This window comes from Sceloporus undulatus, chromosome 6 (assembly GCF_019175285.1).
Source record: "Sceloporus undulatus isolate JIND9_A2432 ecotype Alabama chromosome 6, SceUnd_v1.1, whole genome shotgun sequence".
NCBI classification, from domain to species: domain Eukaryota; kingdom Metazoa; phylum Chordata; class Lepidosauria; order Squamata; family Phrynosomatidae; genus Sceloporus; species Sceloporus undulatus.
Window position 1 is genome coordinate 149644473 of NC_056527.1, and position 27022 is coordinate 149671494.

General features: G+C 41.0%; 1 protein-coding gene across 15 annotated transcripts in view; it reads right to left on the reverse strand.

Moving 5' to 3' along the window:
* The window catches only part of TJP1 (tight junction protein 1), a 249808-nt gene that overhangs the window by 58691 nt on the left and 164095 nt on the right, over positions 1-27022 (reverse strand). For 13 of the 15 annotated variants that reach the window (XM_042475437.1, XM_042475451.1, XM_042475450.1 and 10 more), the window contains one exon: positions 3133-3189. In XM_042475437.1, the coding sequence (XP_042331371.1) occupies positions 3133-3189 (57 nt within the window). Of the gene's footprint in view, positions 1-3132; positions 3190-7309; positions 7346-7494; positions 7522-27022 lie in introns of those variants that run through there. The other 2 variants (XM_042475447.1, XM_042475446.1) reach the window with 2 other exon arrangements.

Consider the following 27022-nt stretch of genomic DNA (forward strand, 5'->3'; position numbering starts at 1 on the left):
AGGTTTTCAACCTGTGGGTCGTGACCCCTTTGATGGTTGAACAACTCTTTCACAGGGGTCGCCTAAGACCACTGGAAAACACATATTTCCAATGATTTTAGGAACCGAGACACCACTCTTTTATGGTTGGGGGGTCACCACAACATGAGGAACTGTATTAAAGGGTTGTGGCATTAGGAAGGTTGAGAACCACTGATCTTGTTAAAAGAAAAGATGTCAAGGCCCCTTGGGAGCCACATGGAATTGGGGGCTATAGCCTACACTTTGCCCACCTCTCTTCTAGTGATGTACTGCTTCCCTGAATCTTTCTCTTGAAGCAGCTGCCTCTGATGGACAGTAAGAAAAGCCCTGAATATACTCTTTGCTTCTGTATTAAGAATGCAAGCCAGTGTTCAATGGTAGGGAAAGTACAGCTCTGAATATAACGCTGGGGATATAACGGAGGGTGAGGGGCTCTTGCCCTTGAAGCATCTGGCTTTGCACGGCTAGAAACTACAATACCAAGCTAAATGAACCCTCGCAGGGGACCTCTGACTTTCAGTGTGCTGCACAGCGTGTCCTATTGCCAAGTCTTCAGTTATTTCCAATTTAAAGGAGGATTTTGTGAAAACTTGTCACTGTTCCAATCCAACTCACAACCGGGGAGGGAAAAGAAAAATACCACCCCCCTACAATCTCCACACACACAGACACATACACACTGCCCGCCCCACATTCCTGGTAAAAGCTTTTTTAAAATTATGTCTGCTGCAGCCTCTCTCTTCATTTCCCTAATCCAATTAGCAAAACAGATGCTTGTTCACACAGAATCGGAGAGGTAATCTTTTGCTTCGGCAAAATCCAGTCTTTAAGGAGGTCTGGCCAACTTGCAAGGAGGAGTCGATGAAGCGATCCCTCTTACTGGTCCACTTTTCCGTGGGTGAAAAAGAGCAGAAGAAGAAGAAGAAGTCTGGCTTTCAGGCTCCAGAGAGCTCTTTTCCAGGCAGGAACTCAGAGCATATGGTGCAGTAGAGCTCTCTGCGCGACTTTGGAAAGCCTCCCGTTCAGGCTTCATTCCCCAGACTGCAGTATACGTCTCATTGCACCAGGGCACAGGCATCACAAATCTACCTGGGTTTGTCAGGCATTCAAAGGACAATGGCAGGTTCAATAAGGTACACTGCTTGTTCACACAGCCTCCCATTTTGATTCCGATGCACAAAAACAAGGCAGCTGGCCCTAACTTCCATTATCCTTTCGTCAAAGACATTAACCTTGAGATTTCCAAACTAAGCCTAGGTTTGCCTACTTGAAACAAGTTCTTGTTACCTACAGCAAAATGGTGGGCAAACTGCAGCTTTTCGGGCACTGTTGGACAACAGCTTCCATCTGCCCTAGCCAAAAGTAAGACATGATGGGAGTTGCAGTCCAACAGCCTTTTCCCCATCCATACAGTACAGGAATGCATCATTCCATGATGTAAGAAGTGGCATTAGTCAAGAGAGAGGACAAGACCACCATCTCTCCAATTTCTGGCGATCTAACTTGGCCATGTCACACATACTCATCTTCACAAACTTAACATCAAACTTTGTTGTGTCTTACTGTTCATCATTTGGAACATTATACATGAAAAGGCATGGTATACATTTAACGGACATCACCATCATCATAATACAACTCTCCGATGCAAGCTAAATCTTCATGAAGTTACTATGCAAAAGGATCAACTTGTAGCACCTTTCAGACTAACTGAAAGAAAGGAGTTGGTAGCATGAGTTTTCATAGGCTTGAGGCTACTTCCTCAGATGCATGTTTGGAATGGAGAATATGGCTATGTCTTTGAATTCAGGTTCCTTTAAAGAAGTGTTTCCCAAACTTTGGTCCTCCAGATATTTTTGGACTTCTGTCCCCAGAACTGTTGATTGCTGGCCAAACTGGCTAGGGGTTCTGGGAGATGAAGTTCAAAACACCTGGAGAAATGCACACCATACTACTAGCAGAAAACAACATGCATGCTAGAAAGTAGGCTCAAATCCATGGAAGTTCATGCTACCAACTTGTTTTTTGCAGTTAGTCTCAAAGGTGCTGCAAGATCCCTTTGCATCCTGATTTTCTGGACTAACATGGCTATGTCTCTGAATGCTATCTTCATGAAGTTGTATGTTGCGGCCAATAAAGCATTCTACCAATTTCCAATATAGAAAACAAAGAGAGTCACTGGTTCAGCAGGGTCTGTTAAAAGTACAGGGAGACTCTCCAGGGTTTCAGAGAGAAGGCATTTCCCAGCCCTACCTACAAATGCCAAGGATTGAACTTGCAACCTTTTGCATGCAAAGCAAATCAGTCTTATCAGTGAAGTACAGCACTTCCCCCCTGGAAACACAGCTTGGGATATATACGCATTGAGAGTTTTATCATTGTCAAGTGTTCACAAAGGGTTTTCTTTTTCGCTAGTATATTCTTTGTTGCACTGCACAACAACATTGGATGGCTGAAACCAAGGGGACCCAAACTACCCTGCATCCACATGATCCTACATTTAATTATTGTTTTTAAATGATGAATTTTAAATGTGGATTGTCTTAGAATGTGCATATCTTATGTGTCCTTTTAAACTGTTGTATATTTTAATCAATGTGTTTGTAATTGTTGCTGTGCATTGTTTATTTGTTGTTGTTCCCTGTCTCAATCCATGGAAAGAGCCAAGTAAGAAATAATAATAATAATAATAATAATAATAATAATAATAATAATAACTGTTGTTACTATTATTATTGTCACTTGGAACATTATACATGGAAAAGCACAGTATACATTTAATGAACACCACCACTATCATCATAATATAACTCTTTAATGCAAAGTGAAATCTTCATGAAGTATATAATTTCATATAATTTCAAGTATATGTTATAATAATAATAATTGTTGTTGTTATTAAAAATACCAGCTAACAGTCAACCCTGTAGAAATGTTGTCAGAACGTATACACAAACTATTATAAGCAATATACAAACACACACATGTCAAACAAGGAATACTTTAGTTTCCTTTCTTTCCTCCTTCCGGACATCTGGATCTTTGCTATTGTTTTCAAGAGCTGACAGCATCCTGAGTTATGGACACAGAACTGTAATTGTAGAAACTTACTCTGTGAAGCGTCACTGTGTGTTGTTCCCATATAGCCGTTTCTTCCATTGTTGTGCTCTGATTAAAGAGGAAAGAGGAAAAAAGAAAAGAAAATCAGAATTACTTTCTTGCTGCTGCTAATTAACTTTTATCAAAGCATAACCAAAAGCACACACTTATTCCCCCCCCCCTTTCTTTCCCCAAATGGTTTCACAGTCCCTGCTAACAACCATCAGCAAAAGCTGGTGGTGCATCATGTTCTGTTTTTTTAAAATTAAGGTCACAAAAGTAGCTCGGTGTTACTTCCCGTTTTTAACTGAACGAGACGGAAAGATGCCAGTTGCAATCACTTCTTTGTATCTACTCCAGATTGTAACATGAATAAAAATAATTGTTGGGTGGGTCTCACCTTGCTTAGACACTTGTAATTTATATATTTAGATAGACAGATGAAAGATAGATGGATGGATGGACGGACGGACAGACAGAGATAGATAAATGGATGGGTAGGTAGGTAGGCGAATTGACAGATAGATGGATGGATGGATGGATGGATGGATGGATGGATGGATGGACGGAGGGAGAGGTAGGTAGATAGACACACACAGAGAGAGATAGGTAGACAAATGGTTGGATGGATGGATGGATGGATGGACAGACAGGAAGATTAGGCTTGCAGTACACTGGGCCTAGATATTATGATCTTTTAAGAGAAGTGGAAATTTGTCAGCTATGCTTACTTAAGCAAGAAGTGAATTCTCATGTGAATTGGTATCAGCCAATATCTTTATCAGGATCAAATAAAACCTGCGCACAAATACTATAAGACCCAATACTGTGGTGTTGTTGTCTGAAAGTTGGATTATGACACGGGAGACCAAGGTTTGATTCCCAGTTCAGCCATAAAATCCACTGTGCAACTTTCTCAGTCTCAGAGGAAAGCAATGGCAAACCTCCTCTGAACAAATCTTGCCAAGAAAACCCCATGATAAGTTTGCCTTAAGTTCGCCGTAAGCCAGAAATAACTTGAAGGCGCACACACCAATATAAACGCTACCCAAATGTTCCCTGCAAAAGACCAGCAGGGCAACCTTAAAACAAAAGCTATCCACCTGGATCCAAAAAACCAACAAATTGCTTGTAGCCCAGGCTCTGATCTTCTGTCACTTTTTAAGTATGTTCCCAAATTACACTTATGTAACAACAAGTGGATCGCAATACTAGCGATGCTGCCAGGGCTTTAACTGCATTAAATCACACTAACTGAAATGCGACTGTTGCAACCCATGCCAAACGGGAAACAAACACACAAACAAAAACTATGAAACTGTGTCAGGCAACTGTTCCTAATGAAAGCTTGGCACCCGACGCCAACCAAAGAGATAAACACGCAACATCTACATTCTCCTGGATTATTTCAGTAAGAATTTAAGCACTGATGGTATTAGGGATAGTGTTTTAAGAAAGCCCCTTGAGCTGACTCTCCCTGCCCCTAAACTTCACCAAAAAGATAAAGAAAAGGGAGGGAGAAAGGGAAATGAACCAAATTAAATCATTTATTTACTGTGGACTCTTTGGTTCCAGGACGCCCGGTGGATAACAAAATCCATAGATGTTCAAGTCCCATTAAATACAATGGCATGCTGAAATGGTGCCCCTTATATAAAATGGCAAAATCAAGGTCTGCTGTTTGGGGGGAGAGAGAGAGAGAGAGAGAGAGAGAGTGTATTTGAATACTTTCAAGCTGTGGAAACTTGAATCCGTGGATAATGAATCCATGGATATGGTCTACATTTGCAATCTAGTCTCCCACCGTGCAATGTGCCAATAAGTAAAAAATGTGCCAAGGGGTCAAAATCTGCAAGACATTGAAAGTTGGTTCAAACTACTACTACTATTATTATTATATCTCACCCTCTTCCCAAAACTGGAGCTCAAAGCAGCTTACAATATGTAAAGACCAGTACAATTAAAAGCATGCAAAACTACTCCAATGTAAGCTGCAGGGAGCATGCAATAGTATAATTTAAAACATGCAAAACTACTCCAGTGTAAGCAGCAGGATGCTTGTAATAGCATAATGAAAAACCTGCAGTTTACGCTGAAGTAGTAAAAACATAAAAAACTATTTCAACGTAAGCTGCAGGGTGCATGAAATATTACAAAACTACTCCAATGTAGGCTGCATTAATTTAATTATACTATGCAATAGTATAATTAAAAAATACAAAGCTACTCCAATGTAGGCTGCAGGGTGCAGGCAACTTCTGGATGCAATAAAAATAAGTGCATGAAAGATCTTGTAAGAGGATCAACTCTCTCCATTTCCAACGAACATCACACAGACATAAGCAAACTGGCTGGACACCCGACACCCAGATATACAATTACTTGTAATTTAAGCATCTGGGTTATTGTTGGTTTTATTCCTCCTTCCCACTGACCCACACGTGCACACACCCCAAAACCACCTTGGTGCTTTGTAGACGTAGAATGTTATTTGTCGCACATTTTATGCTCGCGACGGATTGTGGCATGCGAGCGACTGTACTATACAGGAAGGTCACGTTTTCACTGACTCTGCAGTTCGACGTACGCTAATCCTCTCCCACGTGAATGCCAGCACTGCAGACCGAAAGGGGTTTCTATGTCAGACAGCGAGATTAAAAATGTTGTCGATGGGAACTTTAAAAACCAGAATTTTAAAGCAGACAGGAGAGAGCAAGTTGGGCGGAATGAAAAGCCGTCACCTTGCGCTTGCTTGAGATGCACTGCTTTTGGAAAGCGTACGCCATAGGCAGGTTTATTTGATCTGTTTTAACAGACTGTATGTACACAGCGCTGTGTAAATTTACAGTGCTTTATAAATAAAGCACAATAATAATAATAATAATAATAATAATAATAATAATAATAATAATAATGAGTTTTTTTAAAAAAAAGAAGGAAAAGAAAAAGGAGAAATATTTGGAAGCGACTTGCAATGTTGCTGCAAGATTATACAAAAATTCACATCCTGGGTTTTGTTGCTGTGTGCCTTCAAGTCATTTCCGACTTATGGCAACCCTAAGGTGAAGAACTTATCATGGAGTTTTTCTTGGCAAGATCTGTTCAGAGGAAGTTTGCCATTGCCTTCCCCTGAGGCTGAGAAAGTATGACTTGCCTAAGGTCTTGCCTAAGTGGGTTTCCATGGCTGAGCTGGGATTCGAGTCCTGGTCTCCAGAGTCATAGTCTAACGTTCAAACCACTACGCCATGCTGTTTTTCGCCCAGTATTTTGCAAAAGAAATCCAGTGTAGTGTAGTGGTTTGAGCACTGGACCGTGACACTGAAGACCAGGGTTTCAATCCCCAACCAACCATAGAAGCCCAATCTTTGGCAAGTTACAATCTCTCAACCTTGCGAAGGAAAATCAATGTCTGAACAAAACTTGCTAGGAAAACCCCATGGTGGGGTTCTTGCAGTAAGTTGGAAACTACTTGAAGGCACACAACAACAAAAACAACTTTGCACAATGGTGAAAGAACCCAGAGACCATGTTGTGAGTAAGAATAAAGAGGTGTTTTGAAAAGGTCAACTACAAAGCTTTGTTAAGGCCCAGGAATAGAAGCAAATTCTTAAACTGAACGGCTAGGGTTGCATCTCCACCGCAGAAATAATCCAGTTTGACACCACTTTAACTACCATGCTTCAGTGCTATGCAATCCTTGGAATTGTAGTTTTTAGTGACACATTTACCCTTCTTTGCGGGAGAGCTCTGCTTGTGCCACAGCAAACTACAATTTACAAATAAAATAAATAAAGTTGTAAATAAATAAATCTAGCCATGGCAGTTAAAGCGGTGTCAATCTGGATTATTTCCGCAGTGTGCAAGCAGCATAGGTGGGACGATTGTTAATACCGATTCAGCCCTTGACTTCCACTCTATGCACACCCTGCAATAAACCCATGTCACCAAGATTTAAAAAAACATTTCTCAAAAAGGTTTTTCAAAGTGGAAAAAGTCAAAAGAAAGTTTCTTCGGCTGAAACAAGAAGCATTTTGCTGTTAGAGTCAGCATTTTGTTGTCCGCATCTAAACTAACAAAGTGTTTCCTCTGGAAATGGAAGAGTTCACATATATAAAACTGACCCAATAAATTCCTTCAAAAATGAGATTTTTCATTTCCTAACCAGCATCCCATGCAAAGCAACACTCACGTTGAGTTCATAGCAATGCATTCCTATGATGGAAAGCATATTATTCAGGGGGAAATGGATTTGTTTCTGGCCTGTCCTCTAGAATGACTGGAAGTGGGCATTGCCTGGCATTATCTCCACCACCAAATGCCCTCATTCTGCCAGTTTAAGCCTTGGCAAAAACAAGGTGCAACCTAAATACTAACCAACTTCAGCATTTAAGAACAACAATAAAAGCACTAGTTCAACTTATCCCAATTCTGTCTGTCCGGACACAGGCCCTAATTGATGCCACTTGTTTTTCCAACAAGTTTCTCTTATAGCTTCAAGTTTTCAGCTTTGCCGTCTCGGAAGTCAAGAGAATGAAGGAAACCGTGTTTAAATGCCTTGTAAAACAGCTCAAAACTCTCTGTAAACAAACCACATTCTGTTCTTATCAGACTCTGGAAACACAGCCCAATAACTTACATAATGGTTTTAAAATGAAGTATGGCTTTTTTGGTACTCTTCTTTCAATATTTACTGGGGAGAGAAGCCAGCAAAAAGTCCAAGCTGACTCTTAAATGAAAAGAATGCACCTATTAAAAAAATATATCTGAATTCATTTACTGTCGATATTGCACTCCAAGGTACCATTTTGCACGGTTAAAATCACTGCTGCAAATGGCATACAACACATTTCAGGTTCTGCCAAGGTTGCGGTGATGTTCATTTGGGAAATACTACAAACAGGGGCATCAACATCAATATTTTCCCTCCCACAAAAAAGAAAAGCAAGTTCCTTTAACTTGATGGGTTCACAAAATAGGTTCAGTATATCACATATGTGACCATAGGCAAGTCATATTCTCTCAGCCGCAGGAGAAGGCAACAACAAACCTCCTATGAGCAATTCTTGCCAAGAAAACCCCATGATAGTTTGGCCTTAGGGTCGCCATAAATCAGAAATGACTGAAAGACACACAACAACAACACATGGCAAACAAATTCAGAGGACCAACAAACTTATATGGGTTTGTCCTTTTGTGCATGTGTATGTATGTACTGTACTAGCTCTCCCTCATTTGCAAAAATCTTGGTGTTTTAACCATCTTGGTTTGGTACCTGCATTGCTAAACGTCTCGTATTTCCAGAAATAAAGCTTTCATGCACAAAATTACTGAAAATACAGGGCGACCCAAAAAGAATAGGGCAAAAGTAAAGCTGTTCTTACTTGGTTTTGCACCATTCTTTTTGAATCACCCTGTATTATGTGTAACATTACATTCAAGGTATGTGTATTAGGTGTATATGAAATGTAAATGAGCTTCATGTTTAGGCTTGGGTCTCATCTCCAAGAGATCTCATTTTGTATATGCCAATATTCCAAAATCCAAAAGACTTCTGGTCCCAAGGATTTTTGGACAAAGGAGACTGAACCTGTTAGGCCTCTTTTTCCAGTGTTGCTCTCAAGAACGTCAAAACACATAGCATCCCTCTTTAAAACTGCAAGCCAAGTGTCAAAACAGATAGATAGCAGGGCTTTTACCTGCATAGTAGTTACGTGACTCTTGTTTCTGGAAAGGCACAACGCAGAAACTTTATACTTATTGCACATTATGCAATGCCCAATTTGCATCCCAATTAATATGCATGGCCTCAACACACTTCTTTCTTTGACCTTATTGAGTGTATTTCCAGCCCCGAACAGCACAGTGGCTTCTTGCCAGAGCCAAGCAACTTCAATAATTCTGCCATGCTTTAGAAATAAAGAAATGCAAGTCTCAGCATCCTTCTGCAGCATCACCAAATGGTAAGGAAAGCTGGGAGTTGCAGTCCAATATCATCCAAAGGGCTGAATGGTTTCCAACTTTTGCTTCGGAAAAAGAGAAAACAACTGCATCCTTTTCAAGGCTCTGTATTTTCAAATCCCTAGAAGTGACACTATCTATCTATCTATCTATCTATCTATCTATCTATCTTCTACTCCTAATGTCAGTGCTTTTTATCCATTTAGGAACTGCAAATCATGTGCTCAGTTCAAGCAGAGAAGAATAGAAAAAGGGAATACATGGACCATGTATTCTTAGGATGGTGGCCTGTTGGGTTTTTTGATCTTCCAAATTTGACATTATTTCAAATTAGACATTTATTTACAATAATTCTGACCCAGGTGGATACAAAGAGCCTTTGTGACTGAAAAACAGGGTATAAATACTCTAAATAGATAGATAAATTCAGAGGCATGGATAAAGTTAATTGTGGCAACAGAAATACAATGGAAATATTAACAAGAATCAGAACAGAAATAAACGTCAGGCATGCACACAAATATATATACCACAGAACAGGCAAAAGGCAACTTTGCCATTTAAAAGGGTTGGGGAAAGTCTGCATCTGTTGCTAAGAAGACCATAAAGCTGGCATATCAGGTATTATTTCTTTAGAGAGGATGTTCCAAAGAAGGCACCACAGCAGAAAGAGCTCTTCTCCTTTTGCAGATATATAATTTACCTGTCCAAAGAAAAGCAATTCACAGAGAAGAAGATCTGCAAGAAGTCTGAAGGTACACAGACCAGCTGAGTAAAAGATGCACCTTCAGGTATTTGCACCTAGGATGCAAACATTTAAAGCCCTGGAAAAACCTAGGATGCAAATATCTGCAAACAAAGATGCACCTAAGGCTTTAAAGAAAGTGCTGGGAAGCCAACGGCAATCAATATAGCTTTTCAAAAAATTGGAGTGTAACACACACACACACAATGGAAATACTGCAAACTACTTTGGTTATTTAAGGGATGAAGAGTGGGTACAGAAATGTTATCTAAATTCATAGAGTTTGGAGGAACTGAAATGTGGCATCCGACGCCACACAAGAATCCACTGATAAGGCACCTTCAAGAGAAATGGCTATTTTATCTCCGCTTAAAAACTTCCAAGGAAGGATAATGCTCCACCTTTAAAAGGTGAGAAACAGCTCTTAGATCCTAGAAGTTCTTCCTAAAGTTTAGCCAGAATCGCTTTTCACATTTCTTATCATTTGGATCCACCGCTTTGGGTCCTATCCTCTCTGGAGCATCAGAAAACAATCTTGCTCTCTATAATCTACATATCAGTCCTTTGGATACACTATTTAAGGATAGTTACTGTATCACCTCTCTTTTGTCTCTTCTCCATGCTAAATATACCCAATTTCCTTATGAGATTTGGTTTCCGGACCTTTTATCATCTTGGTCACCTTTCTCTGGACCATGTTCTACTTTGTCAATATCATTCTTAAACTGTGGTGCGCAAAACTGGACACAGGATTTCAAGTCATTTTTTCCAAAGTAAGATAGACTAACATTATAACTTCATCTGGATGCAGCAGTCCTGTTTACGTGGATGAAAACCGTGCTAGCCTTTTTTGCTGCCACATCACACTGTTGGCTCATGTCTTAAGAAACATTTGCTCCCAATAGGCTGCCAAGGCCAATTCAAAGTATTGCTACTGATCTTTAAACCCTAAATAGCCACCAAAAAAGTGAGTCTCCATCTATAGGGATAGCATACCCACGAATGTCAACAACATCAACAACAAATTGTGTTCTTCTATGACCTTCCTCCAAACCCCCGATTAAATCTCTAAGTATCAGATTCAAAACTGACAACATGCAGAAGATATTTATAAAAATATTTAGGATGATCAAATGAATACATATTCATGACAGGGTCTTCATTTAAATTTCTATACCGTACCTAGTTCGGAAGGTTTTGAGAATAACTAATGCTTCTATCAATAGGCATTTAAATACTGGATAATCCAGTAATTCCTTATTAATATTCTTCCAAAGAGGGACAATATATCTTGTCTGCTTAAAAGTTTTATCAGCAGCGTGCGCCGTCATGAATAGCAGTGTTGTTAGTAAGCTAATATCGTGCTGAAATTTTTACAAAAAGCTTCTTTGTGCTGCCCATGGAAGACAATATCGGCACTTTCTGAACACGACACGTAGTTCAGCCACCTGCCAACAAATCCAGGCCAACATTCGGAAAAGCTCTTTTAAGGGAAACACACACCAGCCAATTTTTAAAAAAAGGAAGGGGGGGGAGACCCTGACAGCCACACACTAACACACCTCTGGATCAGGACCAACAATCCCTGGTGTCTGAAATTGCAATGTTTATACATGTAAATTATCTTCCCAATTATTCCACATTACACCAGAAGGATCTGGGAAGCCAAATGCTTCCCAATCGAAGCACCTAAATGCTTCATGCTTATTTCTTCCAAATTCATACCCATAAAAACTAAGTTCAAGCATCCGCCGACAACAAAGAAACTACCCTTCACAGCCTGGACTATAGGATAATTTAAATTTAATCAACTAAACATCCACTAGATTATACTGTTTCATATATAATAAAATAATAATAATAATATTTTATTTTTATCCCACTTCTCCATCAGGATCAAGGCAGCTTACAATAACAGAAATTTATACAATACAAAGCAATCCCCATTATCCCCTCCCTCCCATACACACACACACCAGTGTTTAGTCAAGAAAAACGTTATCAACATTTTGGATTACTTAATGACTTGGGTATAGATTTTTGAAACCATAGGAGCAAAAGTGGTGTGGTGGTTTGAGTGCTAGACTATGGAAACCAGGGTTCGAATCCCCACTCAGCCATGGAAACCCACTAAGTCACACACTCTCAGCCTCAGAGGAAGGCAAAGACAGACCTGCTGCTATGAGCAAATTTTGCCCCCCAAAAATCCCCGGGATAAAGTCACCTTAGTCAGCATAAGTCAAAAATAACTCAAAGGCATGCATCAACCACCATAATCCTATAATCCACCATTTGCAGCAGCATCGAACAACCTCACAAACTATTTAGAAAACTTTGGGGAGATAAAAGACAGAGACAGTCTTCCACGTTTTCTCAATAGCATCATTAAAGTACATATTGAAGTACTGTTATCCATCTTTTGCAAATCCACACAGCAAATTTAGAGATGCACTTTGGACCTTTTCACAGGAACCCATGCTGAGGGGAGGATGCTGACGGCTGCAGTCCAAAAAGGAAAATACTAACATCCCCCAAATCTGTTTTTAGGGAACACAGACTTAACGCAAGGCAATGAACAGAAATTCCTTTTTTTCCCCCAATGGAAAAACACCTGCTTTAACGATTCCAGGGTCAGTCTTAGTACCTCCAGCGAAAAGACTCTGGATGTGATGAGGAAAGGTTCCCTATATCTGAAACAGACAATACTGGGCTAGACTGGAAAGTAATCCATGCTGGTATTGGGAAGCATCCTGTATTTGACATGGCCCTGGAGAGGAAACACACAAACACAAAGATACACAGCTCTGTACTAAAAATCACTGATGCAGTATGGCATATTTCTTGGAAGACCTTCCAGCATCCCACATCTTTCCACTCGGAACTGACCATCCAAATAATATTCAGAGAGAGGGAGCAAGAATTCCACAGTCTATTTATGAGCGTTTACTTATTTATGGGCAGCTGCCTACAAAATGCACTGAACTTAGAGGAGTTATTTTCCTGCATACTTTCTGGCCATGCAATTCACTTTCTTTTTTCAAAGGCACAAAGCCTCCCGACAGATGTCCTTTAAAGCTGCCAACCCTGAGCCTGTAAGCCAGCCTCCCATAACCTTTTACCTTCCAGATGTACGACTATCAGTTCCCATGAACCACAGCTCCCATGACCCATGTGTGCTGGGATGATGGGAGCTATAATGCAAACGCATCTGGGCTGCAACCTGACATCCGCTCAGTGTAGCATGAAGATCTCCATGCAGACCTAAACTAGGCTGAGCAATATATCTACTTCCCTATTTACCAAAAAAGCCCTGGAAAAGGCCCTTATGCAGATGTTCCCTGCTCTATGGGGAGCAAAAAAGGATTGCAATAGCATCTGACAACATCTCCAAAGCCACATGCAAAACGACAACATCAGCACTGAGACCTTTTGGAGGAAGATCTCACCACTGGTGTCTTCATTTACCAACTCACTATGGGACAAAAATAATGACCACTGAAGAAATATAATCTAGACAAGAAGGAAACTGACATGGTTAAAGAATTCCCATATCTAGGATTAAACATTGACCAGAATGGAGGCTGAAGTCAGGAAAGAAGACTAGGAATGGGAAGGGCGGCTAGGAAAGAACTAGGCAAGATCCTAAAGAGTAAAGACATACAACTAGCAATAAAGTTAGACTCGTCCAAGATAATGTACTTCCCATCACCATGGACAGATGCGAGAGTTGGACGGTGAAGGAAGCAGACAGAAAGAAAATCAACTGATTCAAAATGTGGTTCTGGAGAAGAGGACTTAGGATGATCCCATGGACAGCCAAGAAGATAAACAAATGGGTTCTTGAACAGATCACTCCAGAGCTCTCCTTCTAAGCTAAGATGATCAAGTTGAGACTATTGAACTTTGGCCACATAATGAGAAGGCATGGATCACTGGGAAAAGCAACAATGTGAGGAAAGGTGGAAGGTAGAAGAAAGAGAGGAAGACCACAAACCAGATAGATAGACTCAATCTGGGGGTTTATTATGGGCAAGGGCTTATTGCAGGATCTGGGCAAGACTGCAGGGGAGGATAGCGATTCTTGGAGATGTCTCATCCATAGGGAGGGTTGCCATGAGTCAAAGTTGACTTGAGGGCAGCTAACAACAACAGCAGCAGCAGCAGCAACAGGACATAGCTAGATGCTTTTGCAAACCTCATGGAGCATGCAACGGCCACATGGAGCAGTTTCAGGGGCTTTTTTGTAAAATGAAGGTCCTTTGGGTGTTGCAGACCACCACCTGAAAAAAAACAACCCACATCTGCATGCACAAGAGAAACTTATGCGTTGTTGTTGTGTGCCTTCAACAGGCTGACCATATTTCCTTGAGACAAAAATGCGACACTGGGATGGCAAAAGCGGGACGAGGTTATACATTATTCCATATTCATGAAAACGTAAGACTGTAACAAAAAGTTTTATTACATGACCATACTGAGCTAACCATTATTCTTCAGTGACATAACTCATACAAAAATTTAGGCAGATGTAGAAGGGAGAATGCACTTCGCCACAATCGTACCACAAATATTTATCCGACAAAGTACTCTTACACACCCTAAAAGGATGCCAACCCTGGAACGCCTCAATTTGGTGAAGGCTGCTGTAGACCACTGCGAACCCCTAATCTTTCTTTTCTTTTCTGTCTTTCCAACAGCTTGCTTTAGTATCGCCATATGATTTCTAGATCCACCAACCCTCCACAACCGTTTCAAGATGTTTCTGACATGTTAACCAGCCAGTTGAGATTTTAAATGTGTTTTTTTAAAACCAGAATATGGGAGAGAGACGGGTATCCTCTGGGATATACTGAAGCAGTCATCCAAAAGGGGTACAGCATTTGTTGCCAGATGACTTATGTAATTAGGGTATGAAGCCAAGCATTAAAGCAGCAGGCAATTTGCGTGACATCACACAGAATGAAAAAGCAAAATTTGTACAGACAGTAGTGCATTTAACTTTCAGCCCTACAAACACAATTGTTTTGACAAGAGAAACTAAGCAGATGATCCTGAACTATGCTCCCTCATACACACACTTTTTTGTCTTCAAGGAGGAGGTGGAGGAATGGCTATTCAGGCATTTCCATATCCAAAACCATAATTGAAATGTACAGTATCACGCAAAATCCACAAGCCAGAGGTATCTTTATGGGGCCAACCACAAATGCACATTATATATCCACCCTCACACACACACTTTTTTCCATCTTGGAGGAAGAGAAGGAGGAATGGTTATTCGGGCATTTATAGTATATCCAAAAACATACTGAAATGTACAGTATCATCCAAAATCCCCAAAACAGGGATACCTTTATGGGGACAACCAAAATGCACTTTATATATGTTGCAAGCTTGCAAAGCTCCACTGGCTTCTTCATCAGGCAAAGGTGTTAAAAATCATACAGGAGAAAGAAAGAAAGAAAGAAAGAAAGAAAGAAAGAAAGAAAGAAAGAGTCATAGCCTTGCATTTGGTTCAGATGTTGTGGTTGCTGTCTTCAGTTCCGATGGTATGGAAAGGTATCCATGCAGGTGGGCCTCTCCTCCTTGTGGCCATGGGGTGTTGTTGTTGCTGTTGTGTGCCTTCAGGTCATTTCAACCCTATCATGGGTTTACTTGGTAAGATTTGTTCAAAGGAGGTTTTCCATTTCCTTCTTCCAAAGCTGAGCCTAGTGGATTTCTAGCCATGGGGGGTACTGGAAGATTTAGCCCTGGAAATAAACTTTAAATCCCATTAGCAAGACAAAAAGCTACTGCCTTTGGAAGCTACAAGCTCCATTGATAGGAAGAGAACACTGAATTTCTCAGTGTTGCATCAGGAAAACCTTTAGGCGTGTTTAAAGTAAAACATGCCAGTGCAGTCCAAACTGAAAAGGGAAAAATATTGCTTTACCTTTGTTTAAGGTAGAAACCTCAAATAGCAAAGTCCCAGTCCATTGACTCTCTCCCTAGGATTCTTTAGGACTTCACCACTATAGCTTTGAAAGCTTCCAACATGTATAATGTGCATTATGGTTGGCTCAGTCAAAGTATAATAAAGGTAGCCCTGTTTTGTGGATTTGGGATGATACTGTACTGTGCTATATGGCTGACAAAGCTACCCTTGGAGATGTTATAGTGAAACATGTTTATCACCCACACCAGCTTTTCCCTATCCCAGCCTCCAACAATCATCAACCACAGCTAATGGTCAGGAATGCTGAAACTGGTGGTTCAAAACATGTGGTTGATACCTGGTTGGGGAAGGTGAACCTATCCGAATCCACACACAGGTAACAACACATGATTTGTCAGCATGGGTTCTCAGTTTCATTCCCTGGCATAACCTTGTGAGATTAGGCTGGTGGCTACATCCAACATAAGGAGACCAGATGTCCTCACTGCAAAGAAAGATAAGGCACCATAAAATGAAGAACACTCAAGAAAAGTGCCCCAATAAAAGCTAAAAACTCCAATATAAATATGAATTCATGCTTCTTAGTCTTCCCCCCAAATGGAAGACATTGTGGAATTCCTCCTGGACAAGTATAGGGCATGTCTTGGAAAAAGGACAATGTCTGGTCACCCTGATCTAACAGGGCTTTCTTGGTAGCCCCTCAACTATGGATCTCCCTACCCAAGGAAGCTGGGTTGGTCCCATCAACCTCAAAACAAAGCTGTTCCATAAGGCATCAATGTTTGAAATTGCTCTGTTTTCACTGTTTCAAGACTGGATTCTAGGGCTGCTTTCAGACAACCTCTATATGGCGCCATACCCATTCTCTATGTCCATAAAGCAAGCATGGTGGGCGCGCCTCTCTATGTCCTTCTACACAGGATGGACAACTGTGTGGCAATGGAGAGGGGGTCCCAATTTTGCACCCCAACACCTCCTACACTAGGGCACCAAAACACTTTGTTTTTCCTTGTTTCTCCTTCAAAATGGAGACTGGAAGTGGTGTGATGTCACTTCCTGTCGCTGTTTTGCGAAGGAAAACAAGGTTTTTAAGAAGAGGTGATAGTGGATATGTAGGCTTTTTTCCTCATATTTGCAGGGATGGAGAGCTTCACCTGAAAATCATGCCAATTTTGCTTCAAAATGGGGGTTCAGGGGGCTTTGGTGGTCTAGGGTGGGGAGCCTCCGGGGCCACAAAAGTTAGTTCCAGGGACTGTCCAGGGGACACATGATGTTCGCATCATGTTCTACAACATAGTATATCACACATGAGTAGGCGACACAATTTGCTACACAACCTTTTGGTGACCCAAAGCAACAAGAACAAAAATCTCAAATTTCATGCGCCCCTTTTTTTCAGCTGCAGCTACAGCATTTGACGTGATGGAAGGCAGAAAACTTTTGTTGTCCTTCACTTTTTCTCCACTGCAGCTGACCAAAATAATAAGTTTCAGGGCTGAAATGGGAACAAAACAGGATAGCAAAGGAAGCTCTGCTCCTTTTTGTGGGGGTTGTGTGACTTCAAATCATTTCCGAATTATGGAGACCCTATTCTGGGGTTTTCTTTGGTAAATTTGTTCAGAGGTTTGTCACTGCCTTCCAATGAGGCTGAGAGAGTGTGACTTGCCCATGGTCACTCAGTAGCTTTCCATAACCGAACCGGGATTCGAACCACGGTCTCCAGAGTCCTAGTCCAATAGCCTACACAATGCTGGCCCTTTGCAAACTGGAAAATTCAATTGAAGATCCCAATGTTTCTTCAGAACTTGGGCATTGTGAAGGCCAAAAGTCAGACAACACAGAGCTGGGCAATCTTTCTTTGCTTCTCTGTTCTCTGTAGTGAAACTGGCATAATGGTAATACATGACTAACCATTCTTTTTATAGCAACACCACCCCATCATTAAGGCTGGCACATGACAACATCAGCCACAAGGGTTTTGTACACACACCGGTTGGAAAAAAAATAAGAGCTTATCTCTTTGAAAAATGGACAAGTATTACCTTAGGAATCCAGGGGGTTACATTCTTGATTAAGACTTCAGCGTATCATTCATCATCACCACTTTGGAATGCACAAACCACTCAACTAGAAGCTCATCGGACCATAAATAATACAGGCGATAAGACTCCTCCGGATTATGGCACCGGCATCACTTTTCGATAGTGTGCATTTTTAAGGAGTTAGACAACTACAGTTCCCTAATAAAGGGTTTGAACGGTTCCCAAAACAGCGTAGGCTGGAACTTGGCAATTTAAATTTTCAGTATGCAGAAGGAAATGTATACCAACACCCACCACTTGCGGCTTAATGATACCTTGGGCTGCTCAGACTCTTCAAACCACAATAGACTAAATTACAGCCCGAAATATTTCGTTTGCAAACATGGGGGAAAGGTTCACCCGCAGGCGACGGCTAGTTCACACTCCTACCTCCGTGCCAAAAATCCTACTCATTTTTATCAGTTCATATGCTTGACCTATTCTTTGGAAATTTCTTTCTCCTCCATGTGCCATGAAGGCTTCCCTATGACTCATTGAAAGCTATCGGGAAAGAGCAGAACGCTTCAAAAATAGTAGAAATTCAAAACAAACAAAATGCACCAAAGTGAACGTTCTGCACAAATCAAGTTTTTACAAGAGCAATAAACTCAGGCTTTATGTAAGTCATTATCTAGAAACATCAATATCAATGTTTTTGCTCTTGCAACCAACAGCCTAAAATTAGATCCTCAGTTTTATTGGGACTGGCAGCAATGAGCAGCACCATAAACATTTTTTGTTTCAGATTTAAAAGTTCAGAATTTGGAAAAATCTACCACTACAAACATTAGCATCCAATCCATTAGATGCAAATAATGCCATCATAAAATCCCACCCCATTTGTATAAGCCCATTCCTATCATCGGCAAAATGACATACAAATCTAGTTTTATCCTGGTACTTTTTACAAAAGTTCTGTTTTTTAAGTCCGTTGTTTCAACATAGAGGAAGTAGACTTAAGTCTAGCAAAACTCATGCTGCCAACTTCTTTCTTTCATTTAGTCTCAAAGGTGCTACAAGATTCCTTTACATACTGAATTTCTAGACTAACGTGGCTATATCTTTGGATTCTACCTTTTTCTCTTTTGAACTTGGCTCTCAAACCTGAGACTCAACTTGAGACTTGGAGTAAAAGATATGAATGCATCACTGACTGAAAGCCTCCAAGGGCTTATTAGACATCCTCCAAAGTGGAGAAGAGACAGGGCTACTTGTAGCCCAGAGTACTTTCCCTACTCTTGTGTAATGTGCTGAAATGAATCGCATAAAGCAAGTTTCCCAGCTTGGGGATCATTATGGATAGAACCACAGAGACAAGACACAGAGCCACTGACAACCTCAATATTATGTGCCATCCATGTAAAAATGAAATGGCTCAAACTATGATTTTGGGTGTCTATAGACACAAGCATGAAGTTGGCAAGCAAGGTCCTGGTTAAGCTATAATACTGAAAATGTTAGTTGTGGGTGTTGCTTATTTGGACGACAGAGGCAGGAGAATAGTGGTATTTTTCGTAAGAATAGCAAAGTTTGGAAGTCTTGGGTAATTCATTTTTAGCAGCTTCAATAGAGTGCAGTAGAAAATGAATTTCATCCAATGCACGCCTGGACAGTCACTGTTACGGCTACAAAAATGCACTGGATAAGGATCCTAGCTTTTACAAAGATATGCCAATTTAAATACCTTGGGGAAACGATCTTTGATTTTCCAAATTGGCGTGTGCAGTGCTGATGAGGAACTGCAACAAAACCTTTCGACTTAGAAAAAATCGAAGTATTTATCTTACTGCCCAGAAGCCAAGAAAGGTAAGAGCTAGTAGAGTCTCTGACATATATCTGACTGGGATTTCACAGGCAAGGTTAACAAATGCTTTGAGACAGTTCTTATTTTAAATTGACTCATCAGGGGGAGGGAAAGTTAGCTGCAGCAAGGAAGGCGATCTTTGGTTTCTTGCCTGTGGAAAGATTTTAATGTAATGATCACATTATGCATCTTTTCTTAGACGGATGTAAATGCACAAAGTCAGGTTTGTATGATGTTTCCGGCAAACAATATTCTCTCCAAGGATGCATTCAAAGTACTTAGCATTTAAAGAATGTGTATATGTTTGCATATATTTGAGTTAGATGCAATAGGCAACCAAACAATGAATACAACCCCTAAAAAGAGTAGTTTCAAGGAGGTAAGTAATCAAGGCGACACAGTTACTTAAATCTGACCCCAAATTTGGTTCATTTTGCTATTCTTTTCCTCCACTGCATTACAGTTTCTCTGCTGTCTCAAGTTTCCTGAGAGAAGCCAAGCTCCCACCAACAGAGTCAGCACTAAAGTGTGATTTGTAAAATATTGCATAAGAGCTACAGCAGAGGTTTGGCATAAATAATCTCTCTTATAAACACACATACACAACTACACACCACTACTAACTGTAGCCTACCATAGGCTACTTTACAAACGAAACCTACATTCACAAAGGCTAGTGGTCTTCCACGGCTCCTCTTCTTGCACCAACACAGCTAGCTCCAAAATCCTGTTTAAAATATTCAGTATTTTATATTAAACCTAATAATAATAATATAATAATAAAAAGTGCCAGAATTATGTTTTCTTCTATGGCATCTTTCGGTGAATCTTTATAATCTAGAATAGTGCTTCTCTGTCTGATGTGATGGACCAGCAATTATTTTTCCAAAAGCGTCAGGGACTGATACCATATTTGTGCCATATTATTAGTGGATTCTCCTATTTTACTATTGAACCATGGACCAGCAATAGCTTCTGGGCCACCACTTTGAGTAGCACTAATCTAGACAATATTTACCTATTGTGCACATTCTAGATTCCAAACCCATAGGCTTTTTTACTGCAATCTGGGCTGCACCACTTTAACTGCCAAGGCTCAATGCTATGGGATTCTGGGAATTGTAGTTGTAGTTATAGCTCTGCTCTCGTGACACGACAAATGACAATTCTCTAGCATTGAGGCATGGCAGTTAAAAGCGGTGTCAAATCCAATTGTTTTGGCAGTGCAGACGCAGCTATTATTGTACTGTTTACATAATTTGCACATCCATCTCTAGTCTATGCTAGTGAGTAAGAGCTCTCCTATCTTGAAAACTATGTGTAAAATCCATCTGAAATTAAAGGTGTAAAGCTCCTTCCAACAGGAAAATGCATGCATTTCCCGGCAAAGCGACCCGTCTTTCATGAAAATACACTGCTGGAATGTTATGCTCTGTTTTATTTATACAGGAACTTGACTGTTTGCTGTATATGTCCCATCACTATATAAAAACTTTAGGTACAACACAACCCAATATTACACAAGTGCCTTGATTTGAGTTTCCAAAAGTCTTGAGGCCAGCAGGTGTTTGGTGAGATGAAATCCTGTCCAACTTGTCTCAACAAAATTCATACACTCACACTTGGTTGCTAGTGCCATACATTCAATGCAAAATTGACGTGCCTAATTCCTATTCTTTTTCTTGACGTTTGGGCTAGAGACAATCCTTGTGAATGGTGCTTCTCAATCTTTTAGCGGGATTTCACAATAAAATGGGATCCTCTTTTTTTGGACATACTCCAGGATAAAAACTGCTTAATTGATTAAGTTAGGAGGCTGGAATGGGTTCATTTTAACTTCTGAAGCCATCTTAATCAAGTTAAGTATGTAAAAAGTGTAATTCATTCTGTTAGCATTAAAGAACCAAAAACCACTGCAAAAGCGTCCAAGTTCTCCAAGATTTTGAATCATCAGCCTCTTCTCCTTTATTTTGATGGACTGGCAGAGACTGTAAAATCTCATATCGAGAACTGGTTTAAATGCATTTTAGTTCAGTACAAAAATGTTTCAAAGGTCCGTGTTCAACGACAATTCAGGCAGAACTGCCTTGCAACACACAACTGTTGTCATGCATCATTTTTAAACACTTGCAAGCTACTTTGTGGAGAAAACAACAATAAACCAACCCCAATGCTGCTTACAAAACAGCAAAAATTAAACACACCAGACAATATTAAAAACCCACAACTCTAAGCCTGTAAGCAACAAAACATACATTCCAGGCAGCCAAACAATAATTCAAATGCAATGAACAAAAACAAATGCCGAAGCACTTGATACAAATCAGAATAATTTTGCTAAAAGGAGACTTTGAGAAGCTGAAAACTTAAGTGTAATTCAAGCAATGTTGGAAAATTAATTTTGTTTAAAAAAAGAAAAGAAAAGAAAGGGGACAAGTCATTAGCTCTCATTTCTTTCATTCCATCACATTGACAATTATCAGTTATTTTCATTTTGCTTGGTTAAAACAAAGCATGATTTTAAAGCTCAGCAGGCATGGCTGATATCAATCTTTGTTCCAAGAAGCATCTGTGCATTAATTTTAATAGAGAAAGGGGATATACTGAGCCAATCTCCAGGGATGCCCCACCACTGCAGAATTTCACTGCAGTGATATAGAGCAAAGACTTTGCAGGCTGAGCTTCCAGGCTTAATCCTCAACCATCTCCAAGTTGGATTGGAAAAGAGCTTCGATGGCACGCAAGGCAGACAAAACTGAGATTGGTGTAGCCCTTCAGGTCTTGCTGAATTGCAACTCCCAGTATTTCCCAGCACGGACTGCATGATGTCTAGGGTTGATGGGAACTGCAGTCTATTAAAATACTAGGGGCTATACAGTGGGGCCTCCACATTTGCTAGTGTTAGGGATGCAAGACCCCCCTTAGGGGAAAAAACACAATTTTGTAAAAAGCCAGTATATTTTTTAACCTGAGAGAACACCTCTCCAAGAATCCCTAGGTCCTCCAGGGCAACTCTATGGTCAACATTGGCCAGACGCTGACCACTGAAGAGCACTTGAGGACCTACAAATGCCCAGAGAAGAGTTTTCTCTAGAAATCTCCAGGTCCTCCAGTGCAACTTTATGGTCAACATCGGCCAGACATTGGTCACAGATGAGCACTTGAAGACTTACAAATGCCTAGAGAACAGTTTTTTTGGGCTATGTGGCTATGTCATAGGAGAGTTTCTTCCTGACGTTTCGCCAGCATCTGTGGCTGGCATCTTCAGAGAATGCTTGCCTGGGAAGGAGTTGGGTGTGTGTGTGTGTGTGTGTGTGGGTATATACACACACTGTGTGACCCTGGAAAGCAGAAGTGATTCTGGATGGCCCTTGTGGTCTCTTCCAACTCTATGATTCTATGATTTGCTTGTGTATTCTTCTGTTGCTGATGGCAGGCCTCAGGATGGGAGGATCTGTAAAAGAGGAGGATGAGTGTCTGCTTGATTGGTGCTCATTGTCTGCTGGGAAACCCCTGACCCTGGGAGATTTCTCATTTGCATTTGTTGAGTCTTTATCTTGCTGTCTTTCAGGACTGGTAGCCAAACCTTGCTTACTTTGAGGGTTTCCTCTTTCCTGTTGAAATTGTCCAAGTGTTTGTGGATTTCAATGGCTTCCCTGTGCATCCTGACATGTTAGTGGTTGGCATGGTCCAGAATTTCAGTGTTTTCAAACAGCATATTATGCCCAGGATGGTTTGTGGCATGTTCTGGTACTGCTGATTTTTCTGGCTGGCCCAGTCTGTAGTGCCTTCCGTGTTCCTTGATTCTTGTTTGCGCACTGCGTTTGGTGTTCCCTATGTAGACATGTCTGCAGCTGCATGGTGTGCAGTAAACTCCTGCGGCTGTGAGAGGGTCTCTCTGGTCCTTGGCTGAGTGAAGCATTTGCTGGATTTTCTTCGTCGTAAACCATTTGCAGGTTATGCTTCCTCACCACTTTGCCTATTTTGTCTGTGACTCCTTTGATGTATGGCAAAAATACCTTCCCTTTGGGTGGTTGCTTGTCTTCACTCCTCTGGGTTTTTCTGGGCCTGGCAGCCCTTCTGATATCTGAGCTGGAGCAACCAACTTTTTTCCAGGCAAGCATTCTCTGAAGATGCCAGCCACAGATGCTGGCGAAACATCAAGAAGAAACTATCCTAGGACATGGCCGCATAGGCCGAAAAACCCACAAAAAACTATGGATGCCAGCCATAAAAGCCTTTGACTTCGCCTTTGCAGAAATGACTTGAAGGCACACAACAATGACGACGACTCTGGAGACCAGGGTTCGATTCCCAGCTTGGCCATAAAACCCACTGGATGACCTTGGGCAAGTCACACACTCTCAGCCTCAGGGAAAGAAAGGCAATGGCAAACCACCTCTGAACAAATCTTACCAAGAAAACCCCGTGATAGGTTCACCTTAGGGTCGTCATGAAACGACTTGAAGGCACACAACTACAACAAGTGAAATGGTATCCCTTATATAAAATAGCAAAATCAAGGTTGGGTTTTTGGATTTTTAAAAAAATATATTCTCAATCCGTGGATGCAAAATCCACAGATAGGGATGACCAACTGTATTGGGAGCAAACTGGAAGAACTAAAATTCACTGCATGCTTGCTTCTCATGCCAAGCTTTGGTAGGCGACAGGGTTATCTAACAGCATTAACGGGGATCCCATAAAATTCAGTGATGCAAGTCTTTTAGTGCCTCTACCTCTGCAACCAGCAAGGAATAGCAGTTCATCTTGGTTTGCAAGTTCTTTTCCCCCCTCCTTGCTCTAAATTTTAATCCTCTAAACCCTGGCCTCAGAAAAGCAATTTGTGTTCAATGCTACAGTACCAGTCTTTTTTTCAAAAAACTTCAGCATACAGTACAGTAGAATTTTAAAAATAGCCTCAAGGAATTTCAGCACGGAAGATTATATTTCACTATTAAATTGACGCTGAAGGTCTATGGAGGAGCTCAGACTGTGAGACACATTTGATGCTCTTGAGCACGGGAAGCATCTCACTGTATATTTCCACGACACGTTGCTATACACAAAAGGTTCGCCCTCCTTGTTGTCATAGAAGCAACATCAGCCATTAATCCCGTCTTCCAAAATTAACTTGAGATCCCTTCCGTCTTTTCTAAATTGAGATGCAAATTCCACTGTGGACGGTCTCTGGATGCGCCGTTTTGACTGCATTTCTCTTGGCCTTTTCATGCACCTGCTGCAGCAAGATTTGGCCCCACATTCTTTGTGCCGCCGGATTAAATCTTCATGCCAGCACACTGTCACTGCATGGGGCTGAGCCAAGCGGCACCCCCCCCCCTTAAATACATCAGCCTCTTAGTCCAGGAAGCTCATTATTAGTTGTAGTCAGAGACACACACAAGACACACACACAATGACAACAATCCATCACTTGAAAAAGGGAGGATTTCCAGTATTTCTTCTAGTATGGGTTGCGTCTCCTTTATCCAAAACGTTTTGGACCAGAAATGTTTTTTGATTTTGGAATATAATGAGCCCTTCACACATTTGCAGCTTTGTCTTTTGTCCTTTGCAGATTTGATTATTTGCAGATTTGGGTCATATTTCATCTCTAGGAATTTCTAGGTCCTGACTGTGTGGTGAACTTCTGACAGAGTCACGTTGGAGCACCTAGAACACTGATTCCCAAGCTTTGGTCCTTTGGGTTTTTTGGACCTCAGATCCCAGAATTCCTGACTGTTGGCCAAACTGGCTGGGGCTTCTGGGAGTCAAAGTTCAAAATAGCTGGAGGACCAAAGTTTGGGAATGACTGACCTAGGGATTCCTAGAGCCAGCAAGGCGTAGTGGTTTGAGTGCTGGGCTATGACTCTGAAGACCAGGGTTCATTTCCCGGCTCAGCCATGAAACCTACTGGGTGACCTTGGGCAAGTTACACTCTCTCAGCCTCAGGGGAAGGCAATGGCAAAGTTCCTTTGAACAAATCTGGGCAAGAAAGCCCCAAGATAAGTTCACCTTAGGGTTGCCATACATTGGAAATGACTTGAAGGCACACAACACATACAAACAGTCATTTGTAGTTCCTCCAGCAGGATTCCATGGTCAATCTCTGGTAGCTGTTGACCACTAAAAGAGATTCCTGGATATTCACCCAGGTAAAATGACAGTGGTCTTTTATTTGCAGTTTTTCCACTTTCATGGGGTCATGCACCCCTACTCCTGGCAGATATGGAGAGTCCACAGTACCCATATTTCTATATACTGTACAGTACATACATATTGCAAGATCTTGGAGATGGGACCCAAGTCTAAACACAAAAATTTGTTTCTATTTCATATGCACCTGATACACATATCTTGAAGGTCATTTTATACACAGGATTTCAAATAATTGTGTGCATGAAACAAAGTCAGTGTATACCAAACCACCAGAAAGCAAAGGTGCCACTATCTTAGCAAACTATGAAAAAGGTTTTGGTTTTTGGAGTACAGTATTTCAGATTTTGGAATTCTAGATAAGGGAGACTCAACTTATACTGGCTCAGTGTGTTTCACTGAAGACTAAAAATAAAAACTAACTTTGCCATGTAAAAAATAGTTTTAAAAATAAATCTATATATATAGATAGAGAGTTCTACTATTCCTTAAAACACGAACGCCAAAGCTTATGCTAACCACATGTTTTGCCAGACTGGTTCCAGCGCATGATGTCTGGTGTATCACAGACATAACTCTGGCTCCACACAAAGTGCTGTTTACAAATTCAGAGCCAACTCCAGGAACACACACTTTCCTCCCACATCAACAACCCAGGCTTTCCTCTCCCCTTCCCATCTTGCTTGCATGCCTTTAACATGGTTTAGAGTACAATCCTCCATGTCCAACTTGGGAGGAGGTTTAACGGGTTAAGTAGGTACAGGATTGCAACCTCAACATGTACAACCAGCCTAGTATTTTATATGGATTATTCTGACTACCCTGAAACCTATAACTACCTGGAGTAAACCCAAGTTTCTTCTAAAGAGCTATGAGCCCCACCTCGTAAGGTGTGGAGCATTTCTACTTGCTAGCGCTTTCAACACAACAGACAAAAGGACTACACATCCACATGGAATTGCCAGCAGTTCCTAAACTGAACCAGATATACTTGCATTAGATCTGCCAAAATCCACAGGATGTACAGCTTTGCTTGGATTAAGGGTGCATCTACGCTGTAGGAATAATACAGTTTGACAACACTTTAAGAGCTGTAGTGCCATCCTATAAAATCCTGGAATTTGTAATTTTACAAGTTTTACGAATTTGGAGCTTTCTCTTCCAAAGATTGCTGGTGCCTTACCAAACTACCAATCCCAGGATTCTGGAAGATGGAACCATGG